General features: G+C 50.6%; 8 protein-coding genes across 8 annotated transcripts; 4 read left to right on the forward strand and 4 right to left on the reverse strand.

Moving 5' to 3' along the window:
* Positions 1-1,113: 1,113 nt before the first annotated feature.
* CDV56_106959 (uncharacterized protein) lies at positions 1,114-2,507 on the reverse strand (the record flags this gene model as incomplete). Its single annotated transcript, XM_026760578.1, has 2 exons — positions 1,114-1,841; positions 2,258-2,507. 2 exons carry the CDS (start codon positions 2,505-2,507, stop codon positions 1,114-1,116), a joined length of 978 nt encoding a protein of 325 aa, XP_026615003.1.
* Positions 2,508-6,300: 3,793 nt separating this feature from the next.
* CDV56_107209 (DUF2841 domain-containing protein) lies at positions 6,301-7,347 on the forward strand (the record flags this gene model as incomplete). Its single annotated transcript, XM_026760828.1, has 3 exons — positions 6,301-6,556; positions 6,605-6,790; positions 6,845-7,347. 3 exons carry the CDS (start codon positions 6,301-6,303, stop codon positions 7,345-7,347), a joined length of 945 nt encoding a protein of 314 aa, XP_026615004.1.
* Positions 7,348-7,970: 623 nt separating this feature from the next.
* CDV56_107280 (putative endo-1,4-beta-xylanase) lies at positions 7,971-9,428 on the reverse strand (the record flags this gene model as incomplete). Its single annotated transcript, XM_026760899.1, has 5 exons — positions 7,971-8,773; positions 8,811-8,924; positions 8,973-9,105; positions 9,174-9,330; positions 9,382-9,428. 5 exons carry the CDS (start codon positions 9,426-9,428, stop codon positions 7,971-7,973), a joined length of 1,254 nt encoding a protein of 417 aa, XP_026615005.1.
* A 1,393-nt stretch (positions 9,429-10,821) lies between these two features.
* Positions 10,822-12,232, reverse strand: CDV56_107421 (HSP70/90 family co-chaperone CNS1; the record flags this gene model as incomplete). The annotated part of the gene is made up of 3 exons (XM_026761040.1): positions 10,822-11,537; positions 11,591-11,863; positions 11,935-12,232. The coding sequence occupies 3 exons, from the start codon at positions 12,230-12,232 to the stop codon at positions 10,822-10,824; spliced, it is 1,287 nt and encodes a 428-aa protein (XP_026615006.1).
* Positions 12,233-13,128: 896 nt separating this feature from the next.
* On the forward strand, positions 13,129-14,369 carry LEU2B (3-isopropylmalate dehydrogenase; the record flags this gene model as incomplete). Its single annotated transcript, XM_026761139.1, has 3 exons — positions 13,129-13,600; positions 13,659-14,076; positions 14,153-14,369. 3 exons carry the CDS (start codon positions 13,129-13,131, stop codon positions 14,367-14,369), a joined length of 1,107 nt encoding a protein of 368 aa, XP_026615007.1.
* A 416-nt stretch (positions 14,370-14,785) lies between these two features.
* Positions 14,786-15,331, forward strand: CDV56_107592 (uncharacterized protein; the record flags this gene model as incomplete). The annotated part of the gene is made up of 1 exon (XM_026761211.1): positions 14,786-15,331. The coding sequence occupies one exon, from the start codon at positions 14,786-14,788 to the stop codon at positions 15,329-15,331; it is 546 nt and encodes a 181-aa protein (XP_026615008.1).
* Positions 15,332-16,256: 925 nt separating this feature from the next.
* Positions 16,257-17,289, forward strand: CDV56_107652 (peroxidase; the record flags this gene model as incomplete). Its single annotated transcript, XM_026761271.1, has 2 exons — positions 16,257-16,366; positions 16,437-17,289. 2 exons carry the CDS (start codon positions 16,257-16,259, stop codon positions 17,287-17,289), a joined length of 963 nt encoding a protein of 320 aa, XP_026615009.1.
* Positions 17,290-18,021: 732 nt separating this feature from the next.
* Positions 18,022-20,064, reverse strand: CDV56_107727 (uncharacterized protein; the record flags this gene model as incomplete). Its single annotated transcript, XM_026761346.1, has 1 exon — positions 18,022-20,064. The coding sequence occupies one exon, from the start codon at positions 20,062-20,064 to the stop codon at positions 18,022-18,024; it is 2,043 nt and encodes a 680-aa protein (XP_026615010.1).
* Positions 20,065-21,608: the final 1,544 nt, after the last annotated feature.

The raw sequence follows: 21,608 nt of genomic DNA on the forward strand, positions 1-21,608 counted from the left end.
GAAGCAACGAAAAGAAGGAAGGAGGAGGGTAAGATGAAGGTTGTGAGAGGATGTCAGGCACTCAAAGAGCTTCCCAAGGTTCTTTTTTTTTGCAGGGCGGACAGCCGCAGCGCAGGCCACTGATTGGGCAAGGCCCTTGCCCGACAGTGGCTGGAAGGGGGATCAAGTGATGATGTGCAGTCATGTCTTCTGACCATTTCTATAGAAAAGAGTATAAATCTTGAAGAGAGCGACCGAGACAAGTTGCAATCGAAGCGGATCGTCGTCCGAGTTGAATGAATTGGTGTTCTACCCTGGTCTTCTACATGTCAAACAGCACAAATCCCACGACTACTGCCATGACAACGTCATATCCGGAACGGAACCCAGGACACCTCCTCATCTCCATGGAGCTGTAATATACATCACTTCCTAGTATACAAGTAGATACAAGTCAAGAGGATATATGACACTTTCTTATCCTCGCGAAACCACCTACAATAGTCAGGGACAGTAGAGCAGTTCCCAACTCCGGCTAAGGGGGACCTTCCATATCCACAGGACAAGGAGAAGAAAGTGTCGATAGCATCCGAGAAATCCTCGAGTGCCTGTCCGTTGCGCTTGGTGTTGAACACTGCAGGTTCTGGGCCCATCGCGACTGGCGCCATTTTGCTGTAGATAAAGAAGGCTAGATGAAAGAGATCTCCCTCTTGGTGGAGATTGAGAGAATGGAAGAGCTGGTGGTGGTTATGGAGAGATTCCTTGAGTTCTCTCCTCCCCGTCAATGAACGATCAAGCGATTATTCGTAGTTTGTCGTCTAACAGTGAAAAGTCTGGAACCGGATCGTATATTCGCAGTTTCGTCGAATGTCCCCTGGCGCACCATTTCTGCGTAAAAGCGTAATTTTACGCCCAGCAATGATCGCTAATGGCTACCTCGGGTCTTGCTAGTCAAAGGCCATCAGGTACAAAGTAATCAGCGTAGCGACGAGCGGATGAAAACCGAGAACCGCGCAGGTAAGCCCTAAAAAGAGGGGCGTTGACTTTTGTGTTCCCTTTCTTGTGCTGGCCGATTGTCCCCAAATGTGATTTCAGGCGCGAATGCGCAACAATGAACCCTACAAATGACCATACTCAAACCGCCGACTCGGCCGCGGGTGATGGGCTCGGTTTGCCGTTGCCAGGCGTACCTTGCGGGCTAGGTTGGGGGGTACCCACGGCACCTTTCGACGTCCGGAACAGCTCATTCAACTTGTTATAGAGCTCGTTTATCGTTGGCATATTGGGAGGCGGCGTCATGATGGCCGGAGCGGCGGGAGCCACACCACCAGATTTCTTAGCCCGATCGGCAATAGTTGCCAGATAGGCCAGGTTGGCCTGCAGACGACGCATACACTCGACATACTCGAGACTGGGCTTTTGCGTCGGACCCTTGGCCGCGTCGGAGGCCTGGTCGGAAGTTGGTGATGGATTGTTGTCTTGCGATCCTTGTTGATTGGGAGGCCCACCAGCCTTACCAGCCGCCTGCAGATTGACGACCTCTTGCAACAAGACCGAATTGATATCCAGAAGGGTCGAGACACGAGCCTTCTCTCGCGCTGCCGCTGCCTGACTTTGCCCTGCTGCCGGAACGGGTGCTTGCTGTTGATTTGGCTGCTGGACAGGACGTTGTTGTTGTTGTTGTTGTGATTGTTGTGCTGGAAGCATGCTATTCGCAGAGACTGAAGCCATGTTTTGGGTGAAGTTTTGCGCCATACTCGGGGACATGTTCGAGGTCGGGGTGCCCTGAGGCGGCACGAACTGGCTAAGAGTGGCTGGAACAGGAGGTTGGGTGAAAGCAGCAGAGAAATTCCCGTGGGGTCCTGTAAAGCGGGAAATTGCGCATCACGTTAGCGGCTTGCCCAAGACTCTAAATCATCCATGGCGTCGTCCGAAGAAGTAGTGGGACTGGGTACTCCGTAGATAACTATCCAAAACGACGGGGCAAGGCAAGAGTTCAGGAATGACGCTAGGATAACGATCCATGCAGATATGACAGTTGTTTCAGAACATTCATCAGGCAGTTAGACTGAGGAAGACATTCATTCAGAGCAAAACAATCTTAAGAGGGCAAGTTTCTCGACCGACATGACGACCGACGAACCAGGTGACGGGGACAATGCACCCGAAGCAAAGGAAGGGGACCGGTGAATGGCTAGAAGACACGAAAAGGGAAACAAAAAAAGAAAAAAGAAAAGATAAACCAGGTAACGGCCATGGAGATCATAAGTCAACGTACCAGACGGATGCTCGGGGAAACCAGACGGCATCATAGCTCCACCGGGACCGCCAGACTGCAGAGGCACAGGACCGAAAGAATGCTGCTGATGGGATTGGGGGACCGGCGTCTTGGATTGGGAAAATGAGGAGGAGGGCATAGCATTCGGATAGAAAGGGAACTGCTGTCCGTGTGGACTCTGTGTGGTGACAGGATAGCCTGCGTTGTGCTGCTGCTGCAGAGCAGGATAGCCGGCAGCGTTGGGATCCATTTTCTTATTCACAGTGGTCCGGTCCGATTAGATTTGGCTCCTGAAGGAATTTCCCCCCAGTGTTACGCTCGGCGGCCTTTTCTTCCCGCTCGATCTATATTAATCGCTTGACGAAGGGGGATGCGTAAAAAAAAAAGACTTGAAATAAGGCACCGCACGGACGATAGGCAGGGCCCAGTTAGAGTGACAGATTAAGATGCGAAGAAGACCACCTAGCTTAGCTAAGGTAGGACCGTAGACACTAGACAGTTGTCTGACCCGTCAGGGAATCCAGGGATGAGTCGAGTCGCGTTAGTGTAAGAGCACAGAAAGGGTCAAGAATGATGATGATTGGCTCAAAGAAAAAAGGCAGTTCCAAATAAGTCGGTACCTAGTCAATAATAACAACAATCACTAGTAGATATCTAAGGGGTGGAACAGTTCATTTGGCTAATGAACATGAACAGGATCGACTCCGGGGGGCGTTTTCTTTTGCTGGGAGCCTGGGACAACTCGATTCATCGACAACTTGGCCTCGGAAGGGGAATTATTCGTCCGCCGAATTTCCGTAGCGGACTAATGCAGCGGCTTGCTGGACAGTGGGTACTGCAATGGGGGTCTGAGGACAGCGTCTTGACTCTTGATGCCTTTGACTCAGAAAAAGCACAGATACGGAGGATATGGAATCTCTGTCTGATAGATCAAACTTTACGAAGAAGGATGAAAGAGACGGAATTGGCGACTGAGTTCATTATGTGTAATCCTAATACAGGTAAAATACAGAATACCAGAGATTAGCTCTGTATTTTACCAAAAAGTGGTTACACCGTTACGGATAAGAGTCAACCTGAGGCATAAGGTCAATATTATCAAACATCGACTGCAACTGTCGAGGATGCAACGTTATACTTTTATGTAGATGGGTACAAAGTAGGGTTGGGATGGAAGGCTCTATTGATGCTAACCCTTCTAGAACTTCATCCTCCCCACCTCGACTGTTCTAGTCGAATTGCTCATTTGTACGGAGTACAGCAGCACTTAATCGCCAGACTGCTCGGGCTACTAAGGTATGGATAACCATATCCACAGCCCTGTAATAACAGCTATGAAATGACGATCTCGATGCATAACCATTCCAAATCTCATTTACCCATCTGTATTGGACCTGAGCGAAGTGACAAGTGTAGGTTTGAGAAACCTTTATCTGGGATGTGGACGAGCAGAGTGAAGGACATCCCATGACAAATCCTGCAGTGGTTTCAGAATCCAGCAGGGACTGTCAGTAGACAGCTGTCAAAATGGACATTCTGATAGTCTATCTACTTCTGCTCAGCGCGGTTCCATGGAAACAACTTGACCTTCATCTTCGGCCGAAAGTTTTCCATCGATACCAAAATGATCATCGGTTCTCAGCCACACTGACAGCTAATATATATGATATGATAAATCATATCTCTCATGCACATCAGCCATTGAGAGCTTGACAAAACACACCAAGGTCTCTCCTCTCTTTTGTCTCCATTTCCTCGACGTGAGTTCCGACTTCCGAGATGTCTCTATCAGGCAAGGGCAACCATGGCTGATCGGATTATTACCCTGTACTCCGTAGTAAGTAGTTTGATATAAGTCGAAAAACAGTAATACTAATCAGAAGTAAATTCTGGCTGTGATCACAATTGCAGCCTGCTCGATCGATCCCCAACCATGCTGATATCTGAACTCAATCGGAAAATAAGTGTCTTGCGTAGAGCTAGTTGCCAAAGGGTGAGAGTGTGATTTACCCTGATGAGTGGCTCGTCTATTGCCCCCATCTCCAGAGCATTGCCCTAAACCGTTGAGTTTCAGCCTTCGCAACCGCGACAAATTCTAACGACATTGTTATTATTGATCTGTCATTCGAGAAGTCTCCGCAAGCGGACTCGGCCAATGAAAGGGCTTGCCATCGATGCTCTCCATTTTTCAACATTTGTGAGTTTAGGATAGCCCATCCGATCATTAATCACTGTATGCCAGTCCACAAAGTATGCTGCGGCACATCAATCAGGCGATCTCGACTCAGGCCATTCAAATAAGTAAGCGTATGATGTCCATGTGATGAGAGAGGTGTATTTACCCGATAGAGCTGCAGCATCAGGGCATCCTCGACTGCAAAGTCATGCCTCTGTCTGAAGCATTGTTCTTGTAAACATAGGCCATGCAGCTCAGTGCACTGACTTCTTGAGTCCTCCAGCGCCATATTATGCTTCCCCTTCGTTAAGTCCGGATACGACCGACTCATGCAAGGAGCATTGAGTACTAGGTAACCGAAACCCAGCTATCCATGGTCCCGGGAATAGACAGACATCAATCTGGCAGTAGCTCGAAGATTGGACCGTGGAGAACCCTGCCAGTGGTGTATAATTCCGGAATCATCGCAGGTAATTAGTTCTATCACTATTTCTGCTGTCGATCAATAGTTGATACACCCATCTTTTGTCCCATTGCAAAAGGAGCTGTTGGCCAATTCACACCTCTCATTGGATGTCATCGATTGGACACGGCTGTATCGGTAAGTTCATTATCATAGCAGATCAGCCGCGTCTTCTGCGAGTCGAATGCTTGACCTTCCTGTTCGCGTGATGCAGTCCGGCGAGGGCAAACCGAAAATTACCAATGTTGCGAGAGCGATCAATGGAACTATTGATCTCAATGATTTGTACTTACCCTAAGGAGCTGAAGTCAGCTTGACCAATAGGCGATCGTGATCCTGTGAGCTTCGCTGTCTAGTGTCTAGACAGTTGGCCTCTGGAGATTGTTAGATGCACAAGAGCGTTAGTTCGTAAGCCCAATGCAGCTGAGCGGGGAGCTCCTACACAATACTGTGCCGCATAGCTCTATGCATGGCAATGACGCAGCCTTGGCCTCGCTGGACTAATCAATGCAATTGATTACGGTCTAGGTCTTGGTGCAGGTTGCTGCTTTATCTGTAGGATGTTGGCAGGTGGAGCTGTTCCGTGCGTATAAAGCACAGTGGAAGATCATAAGACAGTTTCAAAGCCCAGAGGGACCCCATGAGCTTCAGTTTGTGGCACTTGTCCTTCCTACCGATCTCTTCTGTACCTGGTTCTCTTAAGTCTTGATCAGACATGTCTTCGGAACGTAGGTACCACCCGCTCTCTCGCACCTGATTGGAATCGGGAACCCTGGATCGTTGACTAGTCTTCGCATGTTAGATGACTCGAAATTACCATGCTCGACTGGTGACGGATTTGAGTATTTGCAACAACTGGTACCAATACCAAACATCCAAGAAGCTAGTTCCGGGTTTCAAAAACTGATTCAAGCGGGTGCAGACGCCAGAGTCAACGGATGCCCAGCTCGGGAGTCTCACATATGGGCATTTTGCCATCATTTATACTGATCACAATGGCAAAGTTCGGTTTCAAACTTCCCCTTCAATTGCGAATAGCTGCCAGACGATCCTGTCCCCCATTGTTATGGAGAACTTTCTGAAAGCAGTGGCAATATCGAACAAAGACGGCTTGTTTCCCAGTCCAAGTAAGACCTTCGGATGTTCATGAAAGAAATCGACTGACGATTGAGGCTAGACTCCTCCATGCACGAATCACATTCGGCCAGAGGGAGAAGCCCGCTATCGCCACAATCGCTTGTGATAGGAGAGGCCAATGACGTGACGGGCGAGGACGATGTAAATCAGGCGGAGCTAAGAGGCACAGCTGAACAGCGTCGTACTGATTATGGCCGTCACGCAAAAAGGAAGAAAAAGTTTCATGAATGCGTAGTGCCGATAAACATCACTTGCAATCAGAAAGCCATGTTGCCGCTCCGAGACCGAAGGCTTCTGCGAAAATACTATCAAAAAGCGTTCGAAAGCCTGCAGCAAATCAACTGTCGAACCATCGCTAAAGCATATGTCAAACTCGTCGAGCCTCGAAAGCAAGTCAACTATCCTTATAACGGGCGAAAACTTATCGCTGGTATCTCTCGACAGCTCGATCCAGAGATGACAAAGCCAGCCTGGTGGCCACTTGGTGTCACCCATAAAGAGCCCGACCATCTTCCCAAAGCGGGTAAGACACAATGAGTCTTTCTCAGTGTTCAGAAGCTGACCGTATCAGAGAGAGTTCGATTGCTTGTACACATTCTCTGCGAGCTCCGCGACAGCCGCGGCATCACCGTCGCAAAGCTTAGGGAGGCCGATCAATCCATCCGCCGTCAGATTACACCACCGGAGCGTCTGCAGGTACTGGACGAGATCTATCATGTCCGAGAAGAAGAGGAGAGCTACCTGGATGACCACCTCGGTACGTAGCTCTCGAGTAATCAACATGAAAAGAGGCAAGCTCATTTTGTGACAGATGAACAAGCAGTTGTGTATATCTCGCGAGCACACTTGCCGGATGAGATAGACGCGAAGGATGCTGGTTCCCCCTTGGCGGAAGGGATGAACCCTGATGTCAACTCTGTTTACAAAAGAGAGAGTTTTGACATGCAGTCCCACACATCAGTCTTTCCGTCAACGGGGGCCTTTTTCATCAGTCATACTGGTACAGCAAGCGGGAAGGGTGATCATGGAATCATGCCTGCCAATTTGTACTCCTGCCCCTCCATAGCATTACCGACTCTCAGGTTACAGAAGGACGTTCACGAAGGGCAACATCCGTTCTCTGTAAACATTCCACCGGCTCCCGTCTTCCCCCATGCTCCTTCTGCTGCCCCGATGAACGTTCACTCCTTCCCTCTGCGATCTTATCATGAACCGAATTTCAGTCATGGGCAGCAAGATCAGGCTGGACCTGACATGGGCGTTCCTGGCCATGGTATAGAGAGCTGTACAGACCCGTACTACTTTAACTTTTGACATGCGATGATTGAGCGGCTGATAAATCTGCCTGCAAAGTTGTCTTTGGGAAGGATTTGCTGGTTGGACTTTGGATTGCACATAAAGCTTGATTTCGGTTCTTGTGGATTATGTGGTGGGCGACCTGACACGAGCCAAAGCACATATTCACGTTCATCAGTGTACCTTATATAGACAGAATTTAATAGTAGTTGAATGTAATCATGAAGTGTCAAGATCTGGCTCGAAGATCTGGAGACATTTTGAAGGAGGAAGAGGAAAGAGAGACTTCGTTTGGAGGGATGTGAGCAGAACAAGATACCTTCCTAATTGGCTGTGCACCTGACTTTCCAAGAGTGGTACCTACAAACTGCTGGTTAGCCCCCGCCCTAAGATGCTCGAAGCGAAGTTCAACAACTGGGAATCTTTCATAGATGACCTCTCTCAGTGGCGATAATCGCATACATAATAGGTATGGATGATTTACGAACAGGCCTGATCCGCGCTTCAGCAATGAAACTAATGAGAACAAAAGCTTAGATGCCCAAGTGCATTCATGTTGCAAGTGCGAAACCTATTTCAACTAGTTACAAGAAAGAAGAGAAAAATAGCAAAGGAATGAATCTGCTAGGGCAATGATTCATTTACAGGCACTGTGAATACCAGTCATTCTGCTTCTGGCAAGTGGTTCCACTGACACAAGTTGTTGGACCGGTCCAGCCGATACCGCCACACTGTCCCCATTTCTGAGAGACTCCAGTAGATGTTGCACTTGCTGTAGTAGTAGAGGTCTTCGTGGTGGTGGTCAAGGTAGAAGAGGCAGAGGTGGTCGTTGTGGAGGTGCTTGCTCCAAGTCCCGTCAACAGGCCATTGTATGCTGGCTTCTTAACATAGTTATCATCCCAGGGGCATGCGGCGCCGTAGCCTGAGAACACGCTGGGGACCCAGGAGTACTTGTCGGTCCAGTCCCAGATGGTGACACCAACACAGCCAGTGGTGGCAACGCATGCTGCGGCCACGCCCTGATAGTCAGTGGACTGCTGGGCCAGCTTTGCATCGGTCGAGGGCAGCTGCATGCGGATGTCAAGTTCGGTATAGGCCACCTCAACACCGAGAGCAGTGTAGCCCTTCAAAACGCTAGTCAGAGCCGATTGGCTTGGAGTACTACCGACGATGAAGTGTGCCTGGAGACCGACGCCATCAATCTTCGCTCCGTAGGCTTTGATCATCTTGACGATGTTCTGCGCAGCAGTCGCTTTGGCTCCAGAGTATTCAATGTTGTAGTCGTTGTAGTAGAGTTTCACGCTGGGGTCTGCTGCGGCAGCAGTCGCGAATGCAATGGGAATGTATGCTTCGCCGATTGTCTGGTAGAAGATGGAATTACGGAAGGTACCGTCCTCGTTCAGGGCTAGATGGACACTTGTCAGTTTTGGAGGTTTTGGAGGTACTATTTAAGATAGCAGTTATAGATGGAGCCAACGAACCTTCATTGACAACGTCCCAGGCATAGCACTTCCCCTTGTAGTGAGTCACCACGTTGGTGATATGGTTCTTCATGGCTGCCAAAAGCGTTGCATTGGTCCACGATCCGCTGGAGACTGTCGACCGTTAGAGACAATTCAAGAATCAAAGAAAAATCTCCTTACCCCAGCTGGGAAGCTGACTGTGCCAGACCAGAGTATGGCATCGCATCAACTGGCCGTTCGCGTTGGCCAGATTGACAACGGCGTCTCCGTTTGTGAACGAGAAAGAATTCTGAGAAGGCTCGGTGGCATCCCACTATCCATCAAAGCAAGCAATTAGCTCCTGGCCTGGCACAATGCTTCGGGAAAAAGATGTAAACAAACCTTCATGGAGTTTCCGGGAGTGATCTGACCGAAATCATCGGTGTTGCTCAACTGAGCGACGTACGCAGTGTCCGTGAGCTCTGGGTTATCAGTAGCGGATCCGAAGTACTTTAGTCCTTTGGCTTTGGCTGCTGTGTTCAGGCCCGCTCCATATACGCTATAGCGATGTCAGAGCCATTTCTCCTCTCATAAGGAGTGGGTAACGTACAGAGGCAGAGCAGCCACGACTGCTGCGATTGAAGAAAGATGAACCATCCTGCACAGCACTTTGTGAGATACGAATTGGATGCGAATAGGTGTCTAGTCAACCGCAAAAGAACTCCATTGCGCGGGACTGGAAGCCCGTTCTTATACGAACGAAGGCTATCATGATTCTAGTAGAAGGACCAGGCTAAAAAGACATGGTCCTCAATGTTCCAGATTCATCCAGGTCACTTCAACCGGCGCTAACGAGCCATCGACGCTCAAACGGCCGGCATAATGTCCTTGGTATATTTCTTCAGGACAAGGATAATTGTGAGGGGCATGTGGCCTGTTCGGGGCGTGCCACCGTGGTAGATTGGTGCAGGAAGGAATTGACCACAGGGACTTCATCGTTTTCGGCAGCATGACCGGCTCGAATCCAGCCAAGAAACAGTAAACACCCCTGTTAGTCGAATAGTTCTCCGAAGCAAATCAAGCAATGATAGCTTTTAGCCTGAAAATAGACACGAACGCTCGTATGAGAGAGAGCCGATGAATGTCTCGGTTGGCAGTGAGTGAGTAGGTGGGTCAACGATGATTGTGTAGGGAGCGTGATTAATCTATCTTCAACACCAAAGTGACCAGACGAGTTAGTCTTGTTAACGAGGGGTTCAAGGTGTTTCAGCCGTCATTCCAAGTGCGACAGTCGATGTTTTGACTCTTTTGACACCTTTGGGTTAAACGACCCTAGGCAATCTTTCAATCGCGAACCATGATCAACATTGGAATAGGACCCAGGTACCAAACGGCAACGGCCGACTCCCACTCTTCAGCTTCAATACGTCAAACGAGGAAGCGAGACCGAATCAATCTCCTTTGTTCCAAAAGTGGAGTTCTTCAGGGGAGGAAAGACAGGAGGCTTCCCCGCATTTTGTCCGGATAAATTGGAACAAGGAGTGGCTGACCATCTATTTCGATTTAGATGAACTGGCTTCCAGTCAATACTTAGAAGACATGCCTTTCGTCAATAGCGAACTAACTTGAGTCGATTTCATCTATTTCCTTCTATATAGCCATAAAAGTTCGTTTCGTAGGATATTCGGCCCATAGTTCCGGCCCCATTCGGCAGTTTGTCCATACAGCCTGCAGAACACCCTATGTCTGTGCATCAATGAAGCTATAGTACCCCAAGTGCATATTCAGGGATCGAAGATCGGAGAAATACACGAATCTCCTATGGAGTGCAGAAATGTGGAGCGATGCCTCTTTCCTGGGGTAGATAGATAGCGGGGACAATGCCATTATTGCCCAACGTTGAACCTGCCAGGCCATGGTGTAGTGAGCTCAGCAGCATTCAGCCCAACGGATACTGCGCATGCAATAGCCAGTGCATCCCGGGCGAAAGTAGGCCGGTTGACGAAAATTCCCACCGGTGTTTACTCCTGAGTATCGCCGGACTAAAGCATCAGCCCTCTTTTCTGGCCTTCATCTCGGCAATGAATTTTGCACTCTTGGAGGTCGGTATCACGTAGATCTTGACAAGTTCGTCGACGACCTCAACCTTGCCCCCGCTAAGGATCTGCAGGAGTGGTAGTTTCTTGCCGGCCTTGATCAAGCCCCCTGTAACGGTCTCCATGAAGCAGTCGACGCTGTTGATCTTATACTCCTGCTTGGTGTCCCATGGCAATGGGAAGATGTAGTCCAGGTGATCTTCAATAGATGTCATCTCAGAGAACGATTTAATAAAGTCTGTTTGGGCGTCCATGTGGTACAGTAGCACGGTCGGGAACTCAAGGGTACTTTCGGGAGACAAGGGATCGGGAGTTAGCCGGATGTGCGCATCCTCCATTTCAGGCGGTTGCGCTGTCTTGCGAGTCCTGATTTGTCTGGCACGTAGTGCAGTACTGAGAAGCAATTTTTCCTTCTGTACTCGCTCTTCCTCCGCCTTCTTGCACGCCGCAATACGCTCCAGAGTGGCCTTGCGATCGGCGATTTTGGCGGCCACTTGTTGTATAGACTTGTTGTTGGGGTCAAGAGCGAGACCCCGAGAGGCGGCATCTTCGGCCTCCGGAAGCTTGTCGAGGGAATATAGAGCCATCGAGGATCGATAATAAGCTTTGATATTGTTCGGGTTGAGCTTGAGAACAGAGGCGCAGTCGAGGGTTGTAGAACGGTAATTTTCTGGGCCAAATTAGCAACTTGTGCCACGGCGTTGCCATAAAGCAGAGACGTACTCAATTCCAGATTGCATAGAGCGCGGTTGATATACGAAGCCTCCTCGACCTGCCGCAGCAGCTTCTCCTCCTCTTTGGGATCCTCTGGTTTATCCCACTTATCGAGTTTAGCTGTCACCACTGCAAGAGCCTTGGTATAGAACTCCTTGGCATCGATCCATCTCTTTTCTTTTGCTGCCTCGTTGCCTTGCTCGCGGTAGCTCTGGGCGACTTCACCACGGGTACCTTCGTTCTGGAGAGCTTGAAGGGCATCAAGCATAGGATTTTCACCATCTGTGCAGCGAGTGCATCGTCAATCTTCGGTCATGGATATTGTATTTACCGGTTGTGGAGGATAGGCTTACTTTCGTCGCCCGCCTGACCAATGTCCGTCATGAACAGCGGGGTCTTATTCATCATGGCCCAAAGCTCCTCCGAAGTATGCGACTTGACCGACGCCATGGTCGGCGGCAACTTGGGTGCCCTGGGGTCATGTTCGAGCTCCTTCAATCTCTCTTCGTTGATCGGAAAGGGAGTCTCTTCCACGGCGGGAGAAGGGCCGTCATTGTAAATTTTGCTGGGAGGCGCTTCGGTAGCTGGAGGCTGTTGGTTAAGATTGAGGCGCTCGTCAAAGTCGTCTGGAAGCTCCTCTATTTGACCCATCGTGCTATCTGTGGTCGAATAAACAAATGTTTGAGATCTTGATCAAAAAAGTCTCACCAAATCAGTACCTAACAAATGCGATCAGAACAAACGTTGCAAACAAGAGGGGATAGGGTTTGCCCTTCTGCCTTGTTGCCTAGGAATTTGGAAGGCGGTGAGCTGTCCTCCCGCAAGGGATGGTGACATTCTGGAAGTTGATCCCCCATGATAACAACACACCCAGGTAGTTGGGTAGATCACATAATGAGTCTTGCTGGAAAGAGGAGTTGAAATGTCAGAAATAGTTTGAAAATGTCAAGAAATTTCAGACACATGAAATTTTATTTACCATCGCTACCCCGGTACCGGCGAATTGCGGGGGATCTACATCTGTATCTAGTTCAGTGTGCATGATGCTATCATCTATGGCCTATTGATAGTTGTTTCATGATATGCCCATTGGAATTCGAAATTGCACCGTTCCATATCAATCGGATGCGTACTGAGTCTTGAAATGGTCATTCTATCTCTGATCGACCGTAATGTTTGTTATCAGATCAATTGCGTTCCTGAAGACACGAATTTGACAGTGCACTAAGCACAAGTCACACCATCCTTCAGCATCCATTTCTTTTACGACCTTTTAGCCCCCAGATGACTCGTTCAAGAGAATGCCGTGTCGCTCAACTTGTATCTACTCGACTGGGCTGAATCGGACGAACCCCGCGGTCTCGTCAACCCCGCAGCATCGGTTTGAAGACCGATAGCCGATGAGGGTCTACATGCTTATATACTTCTTTGTCAACAGGATACCGGCTTTTTGGATTCATCAAGCTGTAAATCCAGTCTGTGGCATTGCGTTGGACATTGATAAATTCCTGCACTTGTCTGTTATCAGCACCTAATCAAAGGAGGAGATGGCGACTACTTACAACATCCTCGTCCTTCCCGGCGATGGGATCGGTCCCGAGGTCATGAACGAAGCTGTCAAGGTGCTGAAGGTCTTTGAGAATCACAACAGAAAGTTCAACCTCCGGCAAGAGCTCATCGGCGGCTGCAGTATCGATGCACACGGGAAATCCGTCACAGAGGAAGTCAAAAGAGCCGCTCTGGAATCCGATGCCGTGCTCTTCGCAGCAGTCGGGGGTCCAAAATGGGACCACATCCGTCGTGGCCTTGACGGGCCGGAGGGGGGCCTGCTGCAACTCCGTAAGGCGATGGACATCTACGCGAATCTCAGGCCGTGCTCGGCCAGTTCGCCGAGCGCGTCAATCGCGAAGGAGTTTAGTCCGTTCCGCCAGGAAGTTATCGAGGGTGTAGATTTCGTCGTGGTACGAGAGAATTGCGGAGGAGCGTATTTCGGAAAGAAGATCGAAGAAGAAGATTACGGTACGTCGTTGTCTTCAACCTATGTGCTCATCGAAGACTGACTCGGCCACGCCCGTAGCAATGGACGAATGGGGCTATAGCGAACGCGAGATCCAGCGTATCACCCGTCTCTCTGCGGAGATTGCCCTCCGCCACAACCCCCAATGGCCCGTCATCTCCCTGGACAAAGCCAATGTGCTCGCCTCTTCGCGGCTCTGGCGGCGCGTCGTTGAAAAGACTATGACTAGCGAGTATCCCCAGGTGAAGCTAGTGCATCAGCTGGCGGACTCAGCGTCGCTGATTCTCGCCACCAACCCGCGCGCCTTGAACGGCGTCATCCTAGCCGACAATACATTCGGCGACATGATTTCCGACCAGGCCGGTTCGATCGTCGGGACCTTGGGCGTCCTTCCCAGCGCCAGTCTCGATGGGTTGCCCAGTGAGGCGAGAAAGAGGACTAATGGTCTTTACGAGCCGACACATGGCTCTGCACCGACGTACGTTGCTTTCCCTTGTTTCCCGTTATTCCTCCCTGTTTCACCACGAAGCACAAGCTGACATTGTCATCTGCAGAATCGCGGGCCAGAACATCGCCAACCCCGTCGCCATGATCCTCTGCGTGGCACTCATGTTCCGCTATTCGTTAGACATGGAGGCCGAGGCGCAGCAGATCGAAAAGGCAGTTCAAGGTGTTCTGGATGCTGGAATCCGCACCCCTGACCTGGGAGGGAGATCGGGGACGAATGAAGTTGGGGATGCGATCGTTGCAGCACTGCAGGGCAGCTCATAACCATCTAATGCTTGCTTGGAAGAGGTGTGTCAGATTATGAAATGGCTGGAACCATCAGGATCAAGAGTCAGCTTAAGACAGAATCAAAGAAAGAAATCATCATCAGGCTTCTAGAATCTTCCCTCCAGAACATGGAGATGATATTTGAGCCTCACCTCTGGTTCACCAAGAACAATGGGCGCAATCAAGTGACGGGAGGTAACAAAGAGACCTACCCTCCCGATACCTGTAGTCAAACATCGCTTATTCTTGTTTTGCACGGCTTATACATATTGATTCAAAAAGGAAAAACAAAAGATGGTGGAATTAAACAGACTGATATAATATAAGGCATGCCTGCACCTACATACCGTCTACCTTCCACAATCTTACGGTGCTCTACCTCCTCTACAATCCTACAACGATTTCCCTACGAGATGACCAAAGACCTTTTCAGACACACATCCTACGTCTCACGTCTCCAAAACCTCCAGAAACTGGACAGCTCCTCCAAACGGACCCTCCTCTGCTCCATCGCCACCGACATCACAGCCACCTTCATCTGCATCTCCAAACACATCGAAAATGGCACTCTGAGCGATGAACACACCGGCTCCATCGAGGGCGTCATCGACATCATCAAAGGAACTGAGGTTTCGCAGCGCCGGATGCTGGAGCGGAAGGTGAAGCGGTATGCGCGACTGGCGCGACGGCTGAAGATCGAGAGAGAATGGATGCGGAGGGAGTTTGGGAAGTTGGTGAAGCGTGCAGATGCAGTGAATGGGCGGTGGCGGGAGAGAGTGCGGAATCTAGAGGTGGTAAATAAGGCGATGATGAGGGAGTTGGTGGTGAAGGGCAGGCAGAATGAGATGCTCAAAATGGGGATGGATAAGGGGGATGAGCGTCAGGCCGGCAGGGAGACAGCAAAGGCGACCGAGGATGAGATGTGTGTGTCAGAGTGTGAGTGTGAGTATCCCTGGTGATAGCAATGCAATCTCCTTGATGCTTCCATTTGTCCATCTTCAAAAATCCAGACTTCAAAATAGCATCAATTTCACGTGGCAATGTTGTCCGTAATTGGCCGAATTGTACTACGGCCGATGCTGTGGCAACACTGGCTATGAGCTGAATATTGCACTTGAAGACTGCCACGCCTTTTGAAAACAAGCTATTTGACATCAGTATTAATGTAGCTGGTCAATAGCAAAATTTCATCATGTCCAATTGCAGGATAGATAGTAGACTTGTGAGTCCTCAAAGGCGGGATCAAAGTTCCGAGGTTGAATCGCGAAGACGGTTTCTGATCGGGATTCACAGCAAACCCCCTGGCAGCTTTCACAGTCACAGGCATCATCCGACAATGATGATATCAAATTATCATCAAGAGGAATTTCTAAAGTCTCGTTCTGGAAGTTCACTGCGACAGTCACTGATCTCTTCTCATATTGCGATAGAGTACAGCCGGACTATCATGGCTTGCGAAATGCGAACAGAGGGTCTCGCGACGACTTCCCCAGGTGTTTCCAGAAATCCAGTCCAGATCCCGCGAAGAGAAAGCCAGTAATCGAGCAGATATATCAGATCATTCCATTTCCTGCTGTGAACAAATGGACCTCGGCATCTGAACACTTATCGGCCAGAATCTTTGCACTGATTCGGCCCGCGGATCCACCTCTTCCTTTCGTGCTCTTCATGTGCGACAACTGACAAGAAAGAGTCGACGCCTCCCAGTCTCAGTGACCTTCTTTTCTCTCCTTCATTGTACATTTCTTTCCTTTTCAACTAACGATACCCATCGTGTTCTGTCTTTTCTTGTTAGACTTCCTGCTGCCTCGCGTTTGATCTCAAGAGGCTTTGAGTGTTGACCCACCATATCGATACCCCAGAAAAAACACAATATCGGCCGAAATGAGCAGACCCGGGGATTATGACGCCGTCCGCAAGGACATCATTGCTCAGCTGAAGAAACCCGACTATGACGATGGCAGCGCAGGTCCAGTATTCGTACGGCTCGCATGGTTCGTTTTCCCTCTATTCCCTTTCATTCTGGCCCACTCGCCACTGACACCTCACTTTTCAATCATCCAGGCACTCCGCAGGCACATATGACCTCGAAACCGACACCGGCGGCTCCAACGGCGCCGGCATGCGCTACGAAGCCGAAGGCGGCGACCCAGCCAACGCAGGCCTCCAGCACGGACGGGCCTTCCTCGAGCCCGTGAAGGAAAAACACCCCTGGATCACATACGCCGATCTGTGGACACTAGCCGGCGTCGCAGCAATCAAGGCCATGGGCGGTCCCGAGATCGTCTGGAAGCCCGGACGCACCGACCTCGTCGACGACTCCAAGGTGCCCCCGCGCGGCCGGCTGCCCGACGCCACGCAGGGCGCCGAGCACCTCCGCGCCGTCTTCTACCGGATGGGCTTCAACGACCAGGAGATCGTCGCGTTGAGCGGCGGGCATAACCTCGGGCGGTGCCACAGCGACCGGAGCGGATTCCAGGGTCCCTGGGTGAACAACCCGACGCGGTTCTCGAACCAGTTCTTCAACCTGCTTCTGAAGCTGGACTGGAAGCCGAAGACGTTGGAGAACGGGGTCAGTCAGTTTGTGTATGTGGATCCGGACGCGGAGGAGGGCGACGAGCCGCTCATGATGCTGCCGACGGATATCGCGCTCAAGACGGACCCGGCCTTCCGTGTCTGGGTGGAGAAGTATGCGGCCGACAAGGAGCTGTTCTTCGACCACTTCGCCAAGGTCTTTGCCAAGCTGATGGAGCTCGGTATCAAGCGTGATGAGAACGACCGCGTCGTCAACTCGGATAATCTCAAGGGCGGCTACATCTCGGCTCCGAAGAAGAGCAATCACCCTACTGGGCCGGCCAAGGGTGCCCAGGGTGGATGCCCCGTGGCGCACGGCGGATGCCCTCGGGCTAAGCTATAATCTCCCTTTCTCTTCCTTCTCTTTCTCCCCCCTAATGTGTTAGAATCTTCTTTGTTGATACAGGATCGGACTAGACAAGATCACGTGTGCATGTATAGATTAGACGCATACAATACCATGTTTTGATTTTTCATTTGCTGCAAACAAAAATCGAGTCTTGTATTATCACAAAGAACCGAAAGAAGAGGATGTTCGAGTAGGATAGAAAGAAGACCTTTCAATACTAATATACCCGGGGAAAGGGGAGTAAATGCGGGGAAGCAGAGTATCCCTGCAGCCCGCACAGACAAACGGCATCAACGGCAACCTCCGCTTCGCTTGAATTCATAATTCATTGGTTATCGAGTGTTTTTATTACTCACAGCATTTTCCTTCATTATTATCATGGCTTTGGTCTGCTTATGGACGTTCCTCGGTCCGTTAGAGACGAGTCTCGCATGTTGGCAGTTGGCTTGGGTGCAGTGTAGCCACAGTATGCATGTACTACCTTTGTTGAAAATCCGCTACAGCAGTTAAAGACAAGAGATGAATTGTCTATTGACTATCATCGGCACAATGAAAACTCGATTACGAAACCCATGAACTCAACGTATGGCAAAATAAACAGATTGTTGACCTGACTCACACCGTCAATGGCAGAAATCGATCACAATGTAAGGAAACCGCAACAATCGAGCAAACTCCAAACCAAAGCGAAAACAGAACAAAGCAGAACCTCACCTGAATTCATCTCTACCTGAGCCTTGCGCTTCTTCTGGTCCCGACTCGTTCGGTCCGTTCAGCCCTTTTAGCCCGTGCCCTTTTTCTAGGGGGTGGTCCCATCGTGGTGTCCCCCGTGTCACCATTGTCACCATCGCTGTTGGTGCCGCTGGTGTCGGTGGTACCATTGCTTCCGCTGCCATTATTGTTGTCGCTATTGTCCTGTACTTCTTCGATGGCTCGCTTCGGCGAGACACGCATAAAAATTGGCTGCACGGCACCACACACCGCGAATCCCGCCATCATGTCCGGTGACGGCTGGCTTGTCTGCCCTCCTTGCTGAGTTCCCTGTTTCTCCGGGCTGTTCGACGCCGATGGGATCCAGAAGAATTGCTGCGTGGGCGAGATCGACATTGCGCTGGGGTCGCCGGTCGGCTGCATCATGACCGTATTTGTGAAGTTGGCGAAATTGGCGAAGCCGTTCTGCGGGCTGTTGCTTCTACGATTGAAACCGCTGAAAAGGCTAGCCGTATTCATCGGCTGGCTGATCTCGAAGGGGCTCACGCCTACAGGTTGCGCCGTTGCAAAAGTCGAGACAAACGGCCCGATGGTGGCTGGCGTCGCAGATGTGTATGTGGTGGGGGCCTGCGCGTATGCAGCCTGCTTCATTCCTGTTGGAACTGGCGATACTTGCATAGAAGATCGGACTGGTGGAGAAGCGGAGGGTAATCCGGGGCCGGACGAGTGGCTAGCCGAGCTGACGGAAGTCTGACTTCGCACAGTCTCACTTTGTCCGTCCGAATCGTCATCCTCTGCAAGTTTGAAGCGGTCTGCATTGGGCAAAATTCGGTCCCAGGGAGGTGACTGAGTGGGAACAGTAGGCTCGGCTCGGGTCCAGGGCGCATGCTCCTGGGCAACCAGTTTGCCCTCCATTTTCACCTTCATCATGTCAGACAACGAGTGATACGCAAGACTGAATACTTCCGGGTCCGGGTCCATGACTCGTTCATAAACCAGGAAAGGCACGGAGGTGTTTCTCCACCATTCTGGAGGTACTCTCTCATCCTTATGAGCCGGGGGGATATCCCCGATGATCAGGCCCGAGTTCATCGTGCTGTCATACATCTTGAGAAAGCCATTGTCGGTCTCCCCTCTCTTGGTGTCCGTCCAGAACACACGATACCGGTAATCCTTATAGTAGATACCCCCCAGCCAACGGTACGTGGCCTTTTGCAGCTGACCGTCGCCGTCGCAAAAGTCGAAGGTGATGTCCTTGGTGTGATTTTTGATTGAAACCTGCTCGTCGAGGCCCACCACCATGCGCAAGGGAAGAGTGTCAAACCTTCTCTCAATGGTCACAGATTGTGGTGCGTTGCATGTCACACAATCCGCATGAAGAAGAGGCGCGAACGGACGGGCCATCACCTCGTTCATGCACACCCCATGCATATCACCAGGATGCAGGTCTGGTGTCACGAAGGTTTTGGTATATGCCTGAACAGTGGCAGCCAGCCCGGTACACTGACAAGGCGCAACTGCTTCCCGGTACGTGAAATGGAACTGGTCAAAGTGCCCCGCGCAATCAGACCAGACAGTCCACAACGGGCTGAGCACTCCACTCAGGACGGCTGGTACGCGCTCCTGGATGAGATCCCAAAAGTGGTCTCTCATTTCTGTATTTTCGTCCAGAGAGAGAACATCCCAATTGACATCAGTGGCCTCGATAAAGGCTCGCTCCAGTTCACTAAAGCGGGTCTCCCATCCAGCCCTCTTACGATCAATAACCGTGGACCCAGCATCGAGCAATTTGCCCACAACAATCAAACTGTCGATGGTGCTCGAGTTGTTTTTCCAGACAGGGCCTCTGCCTCGGCAGGGATAGTCATTACCGGTGGGATCGATAATCGTTCTGGTGGGGTCCAGCGGGTCCAACGAGAGCCGCACTTGGGCATTGGCATGATGCAGTCCAACCATGGCTTTGGATATGTCTCCCTCATGCAGAGCAGTAAGATATGGCCGGGCGACGGTCTGTGCAGCGCTGGCGTCCCGCTCAAGCTCCAAGTAGGCGTATTTCATGACGACTTTTTCAACGTCCTCGATGATTGCTCGAGCCATGTGAGCAGGCACACGGACGACCGGAACAGGAGCGGGAGCAGGTATAAATACACCCGCTGGGTTAGCAGGGGCTATAAGGGGTGGGTTTGCGAACGGCCCAGGTGCTGCACCAACCACGGCCGTGGTCAGGTTGTTGTTTTGAAATGCAGCATTATTGCCATCACCACCAAGGTTTATCGTGCCCACCGCAGGCGGGCTTGACCCTGGTCCGTCTGCTTCGGCAATGTCCAAGTGACGGCTTGGCTTTTGCATTCGCTCAAGATAGATATCGGGAATATTCGCTGCAGCATTCACCGGTCTGACGAAGTCGGGCTGCGTGATGCCGTCCAGGGCCGGGGGGTCAGGGTAGTATCTGCTGATTGGCAGGAGAGAGGGATGGTCGATTTCACAAGACAAGAGTCGCGGGCCACCATCTTTCCCTTCAAAGTCGAGAAGATCTCTAAAAGATTGAGGTCGGTGGTAGTCTGCGGTGTAGTAAAAGATCTTCCACAGACCTTGCAGAATTCTCAAATTGGTTATCCGCGATGGCATCGCCATGTCGATTCCCCAGCTGTAAAATTCGAGCATAGCTACCATTTGCTCGCGTACGTATTTGCGCGTACGGAGGACAACGTCCGCAGACTCCCCAAGGAACTTCCAACTTGGAGGTGGGTCAGGCAGCTCGGCGAGTTTGAACATGGGGTGGCGAAGGGCAGGGTTCGGCCAGTTATGGCCATGCGAAGATTCGCCGGACGAATGCTCCGCCGGTGAGCTCATTTTGGTCGTAAGTAGAGCGGAACTGTTGAAGACGAACGATAATAACTGTATCAGGGCACGCGCAAGAATTGTAAAGAAACGAACAGGAGAGAGGGATGAAAAGATAGAGATTAGCACAAACAGAAGCAAGTCGAGGGGAAATCAGACGATTAAGTACGCAGCAGAGTTTCTCTTTCGAGACATATTGCCATTCATTCAGAGACTGAAGACAAAGCACTTGATCGCGACTTGATTGTGGACAAAAATAGACCAAAGACCAAGTCAGAGCTCGAAAGAGTGCAGTTCCTCGACAATGAAGACCAAATACTTGTCTAGCAAGCCATGGTAGCAGAGCTCTCCAGGTTTGATTCTTCAACAATTGAGCAGAAAGCAACCTCTTCTGAAAGTAAGCGTGCAGAACTGCCAGACGTCACGGCCAGTCAACAAGCGATGGGGGTAGAAGGATCGAGTCAAAGCAGTGTTTCAAATCATCACCCTGGTGATAGAGCCTCTTTGTCCCGGTTTCGAAGGTCTTGGATGTGTCTAGAACAGGCACTCCAGCAAACATCAACAAAGATCGGAGAACATGGGCTGTTGTAGCAATCAGTTCAACCCAGTGAGGTGAAAGATCGAGCAGCGAACATGCTACATGCTGATGAGTGTTAGTCATGATGGGAAAAAGCCTGCAACAGATGAGATTAGCGAAGACTAGCGCGGTACTATGAGATCGCAAGAGCATCTGCTGTTTCTATAAGGAATCTCACTGCTGT

Source organism: Aspergillus thermomutatus, assembly GCF_002237265.1.
Source record: "Aspergillus thermomutatus strain HMR AF 39 chromosome Unknown NODE_78, whole genome shotgun sequence".
Lineage (NCBI taxonomy): Eukaryota > Fungi > Ascomycota > Eurotiomycetes > Eurotiales > Aspergillaceae > Aspergillus > Aspergillus thermomutatus.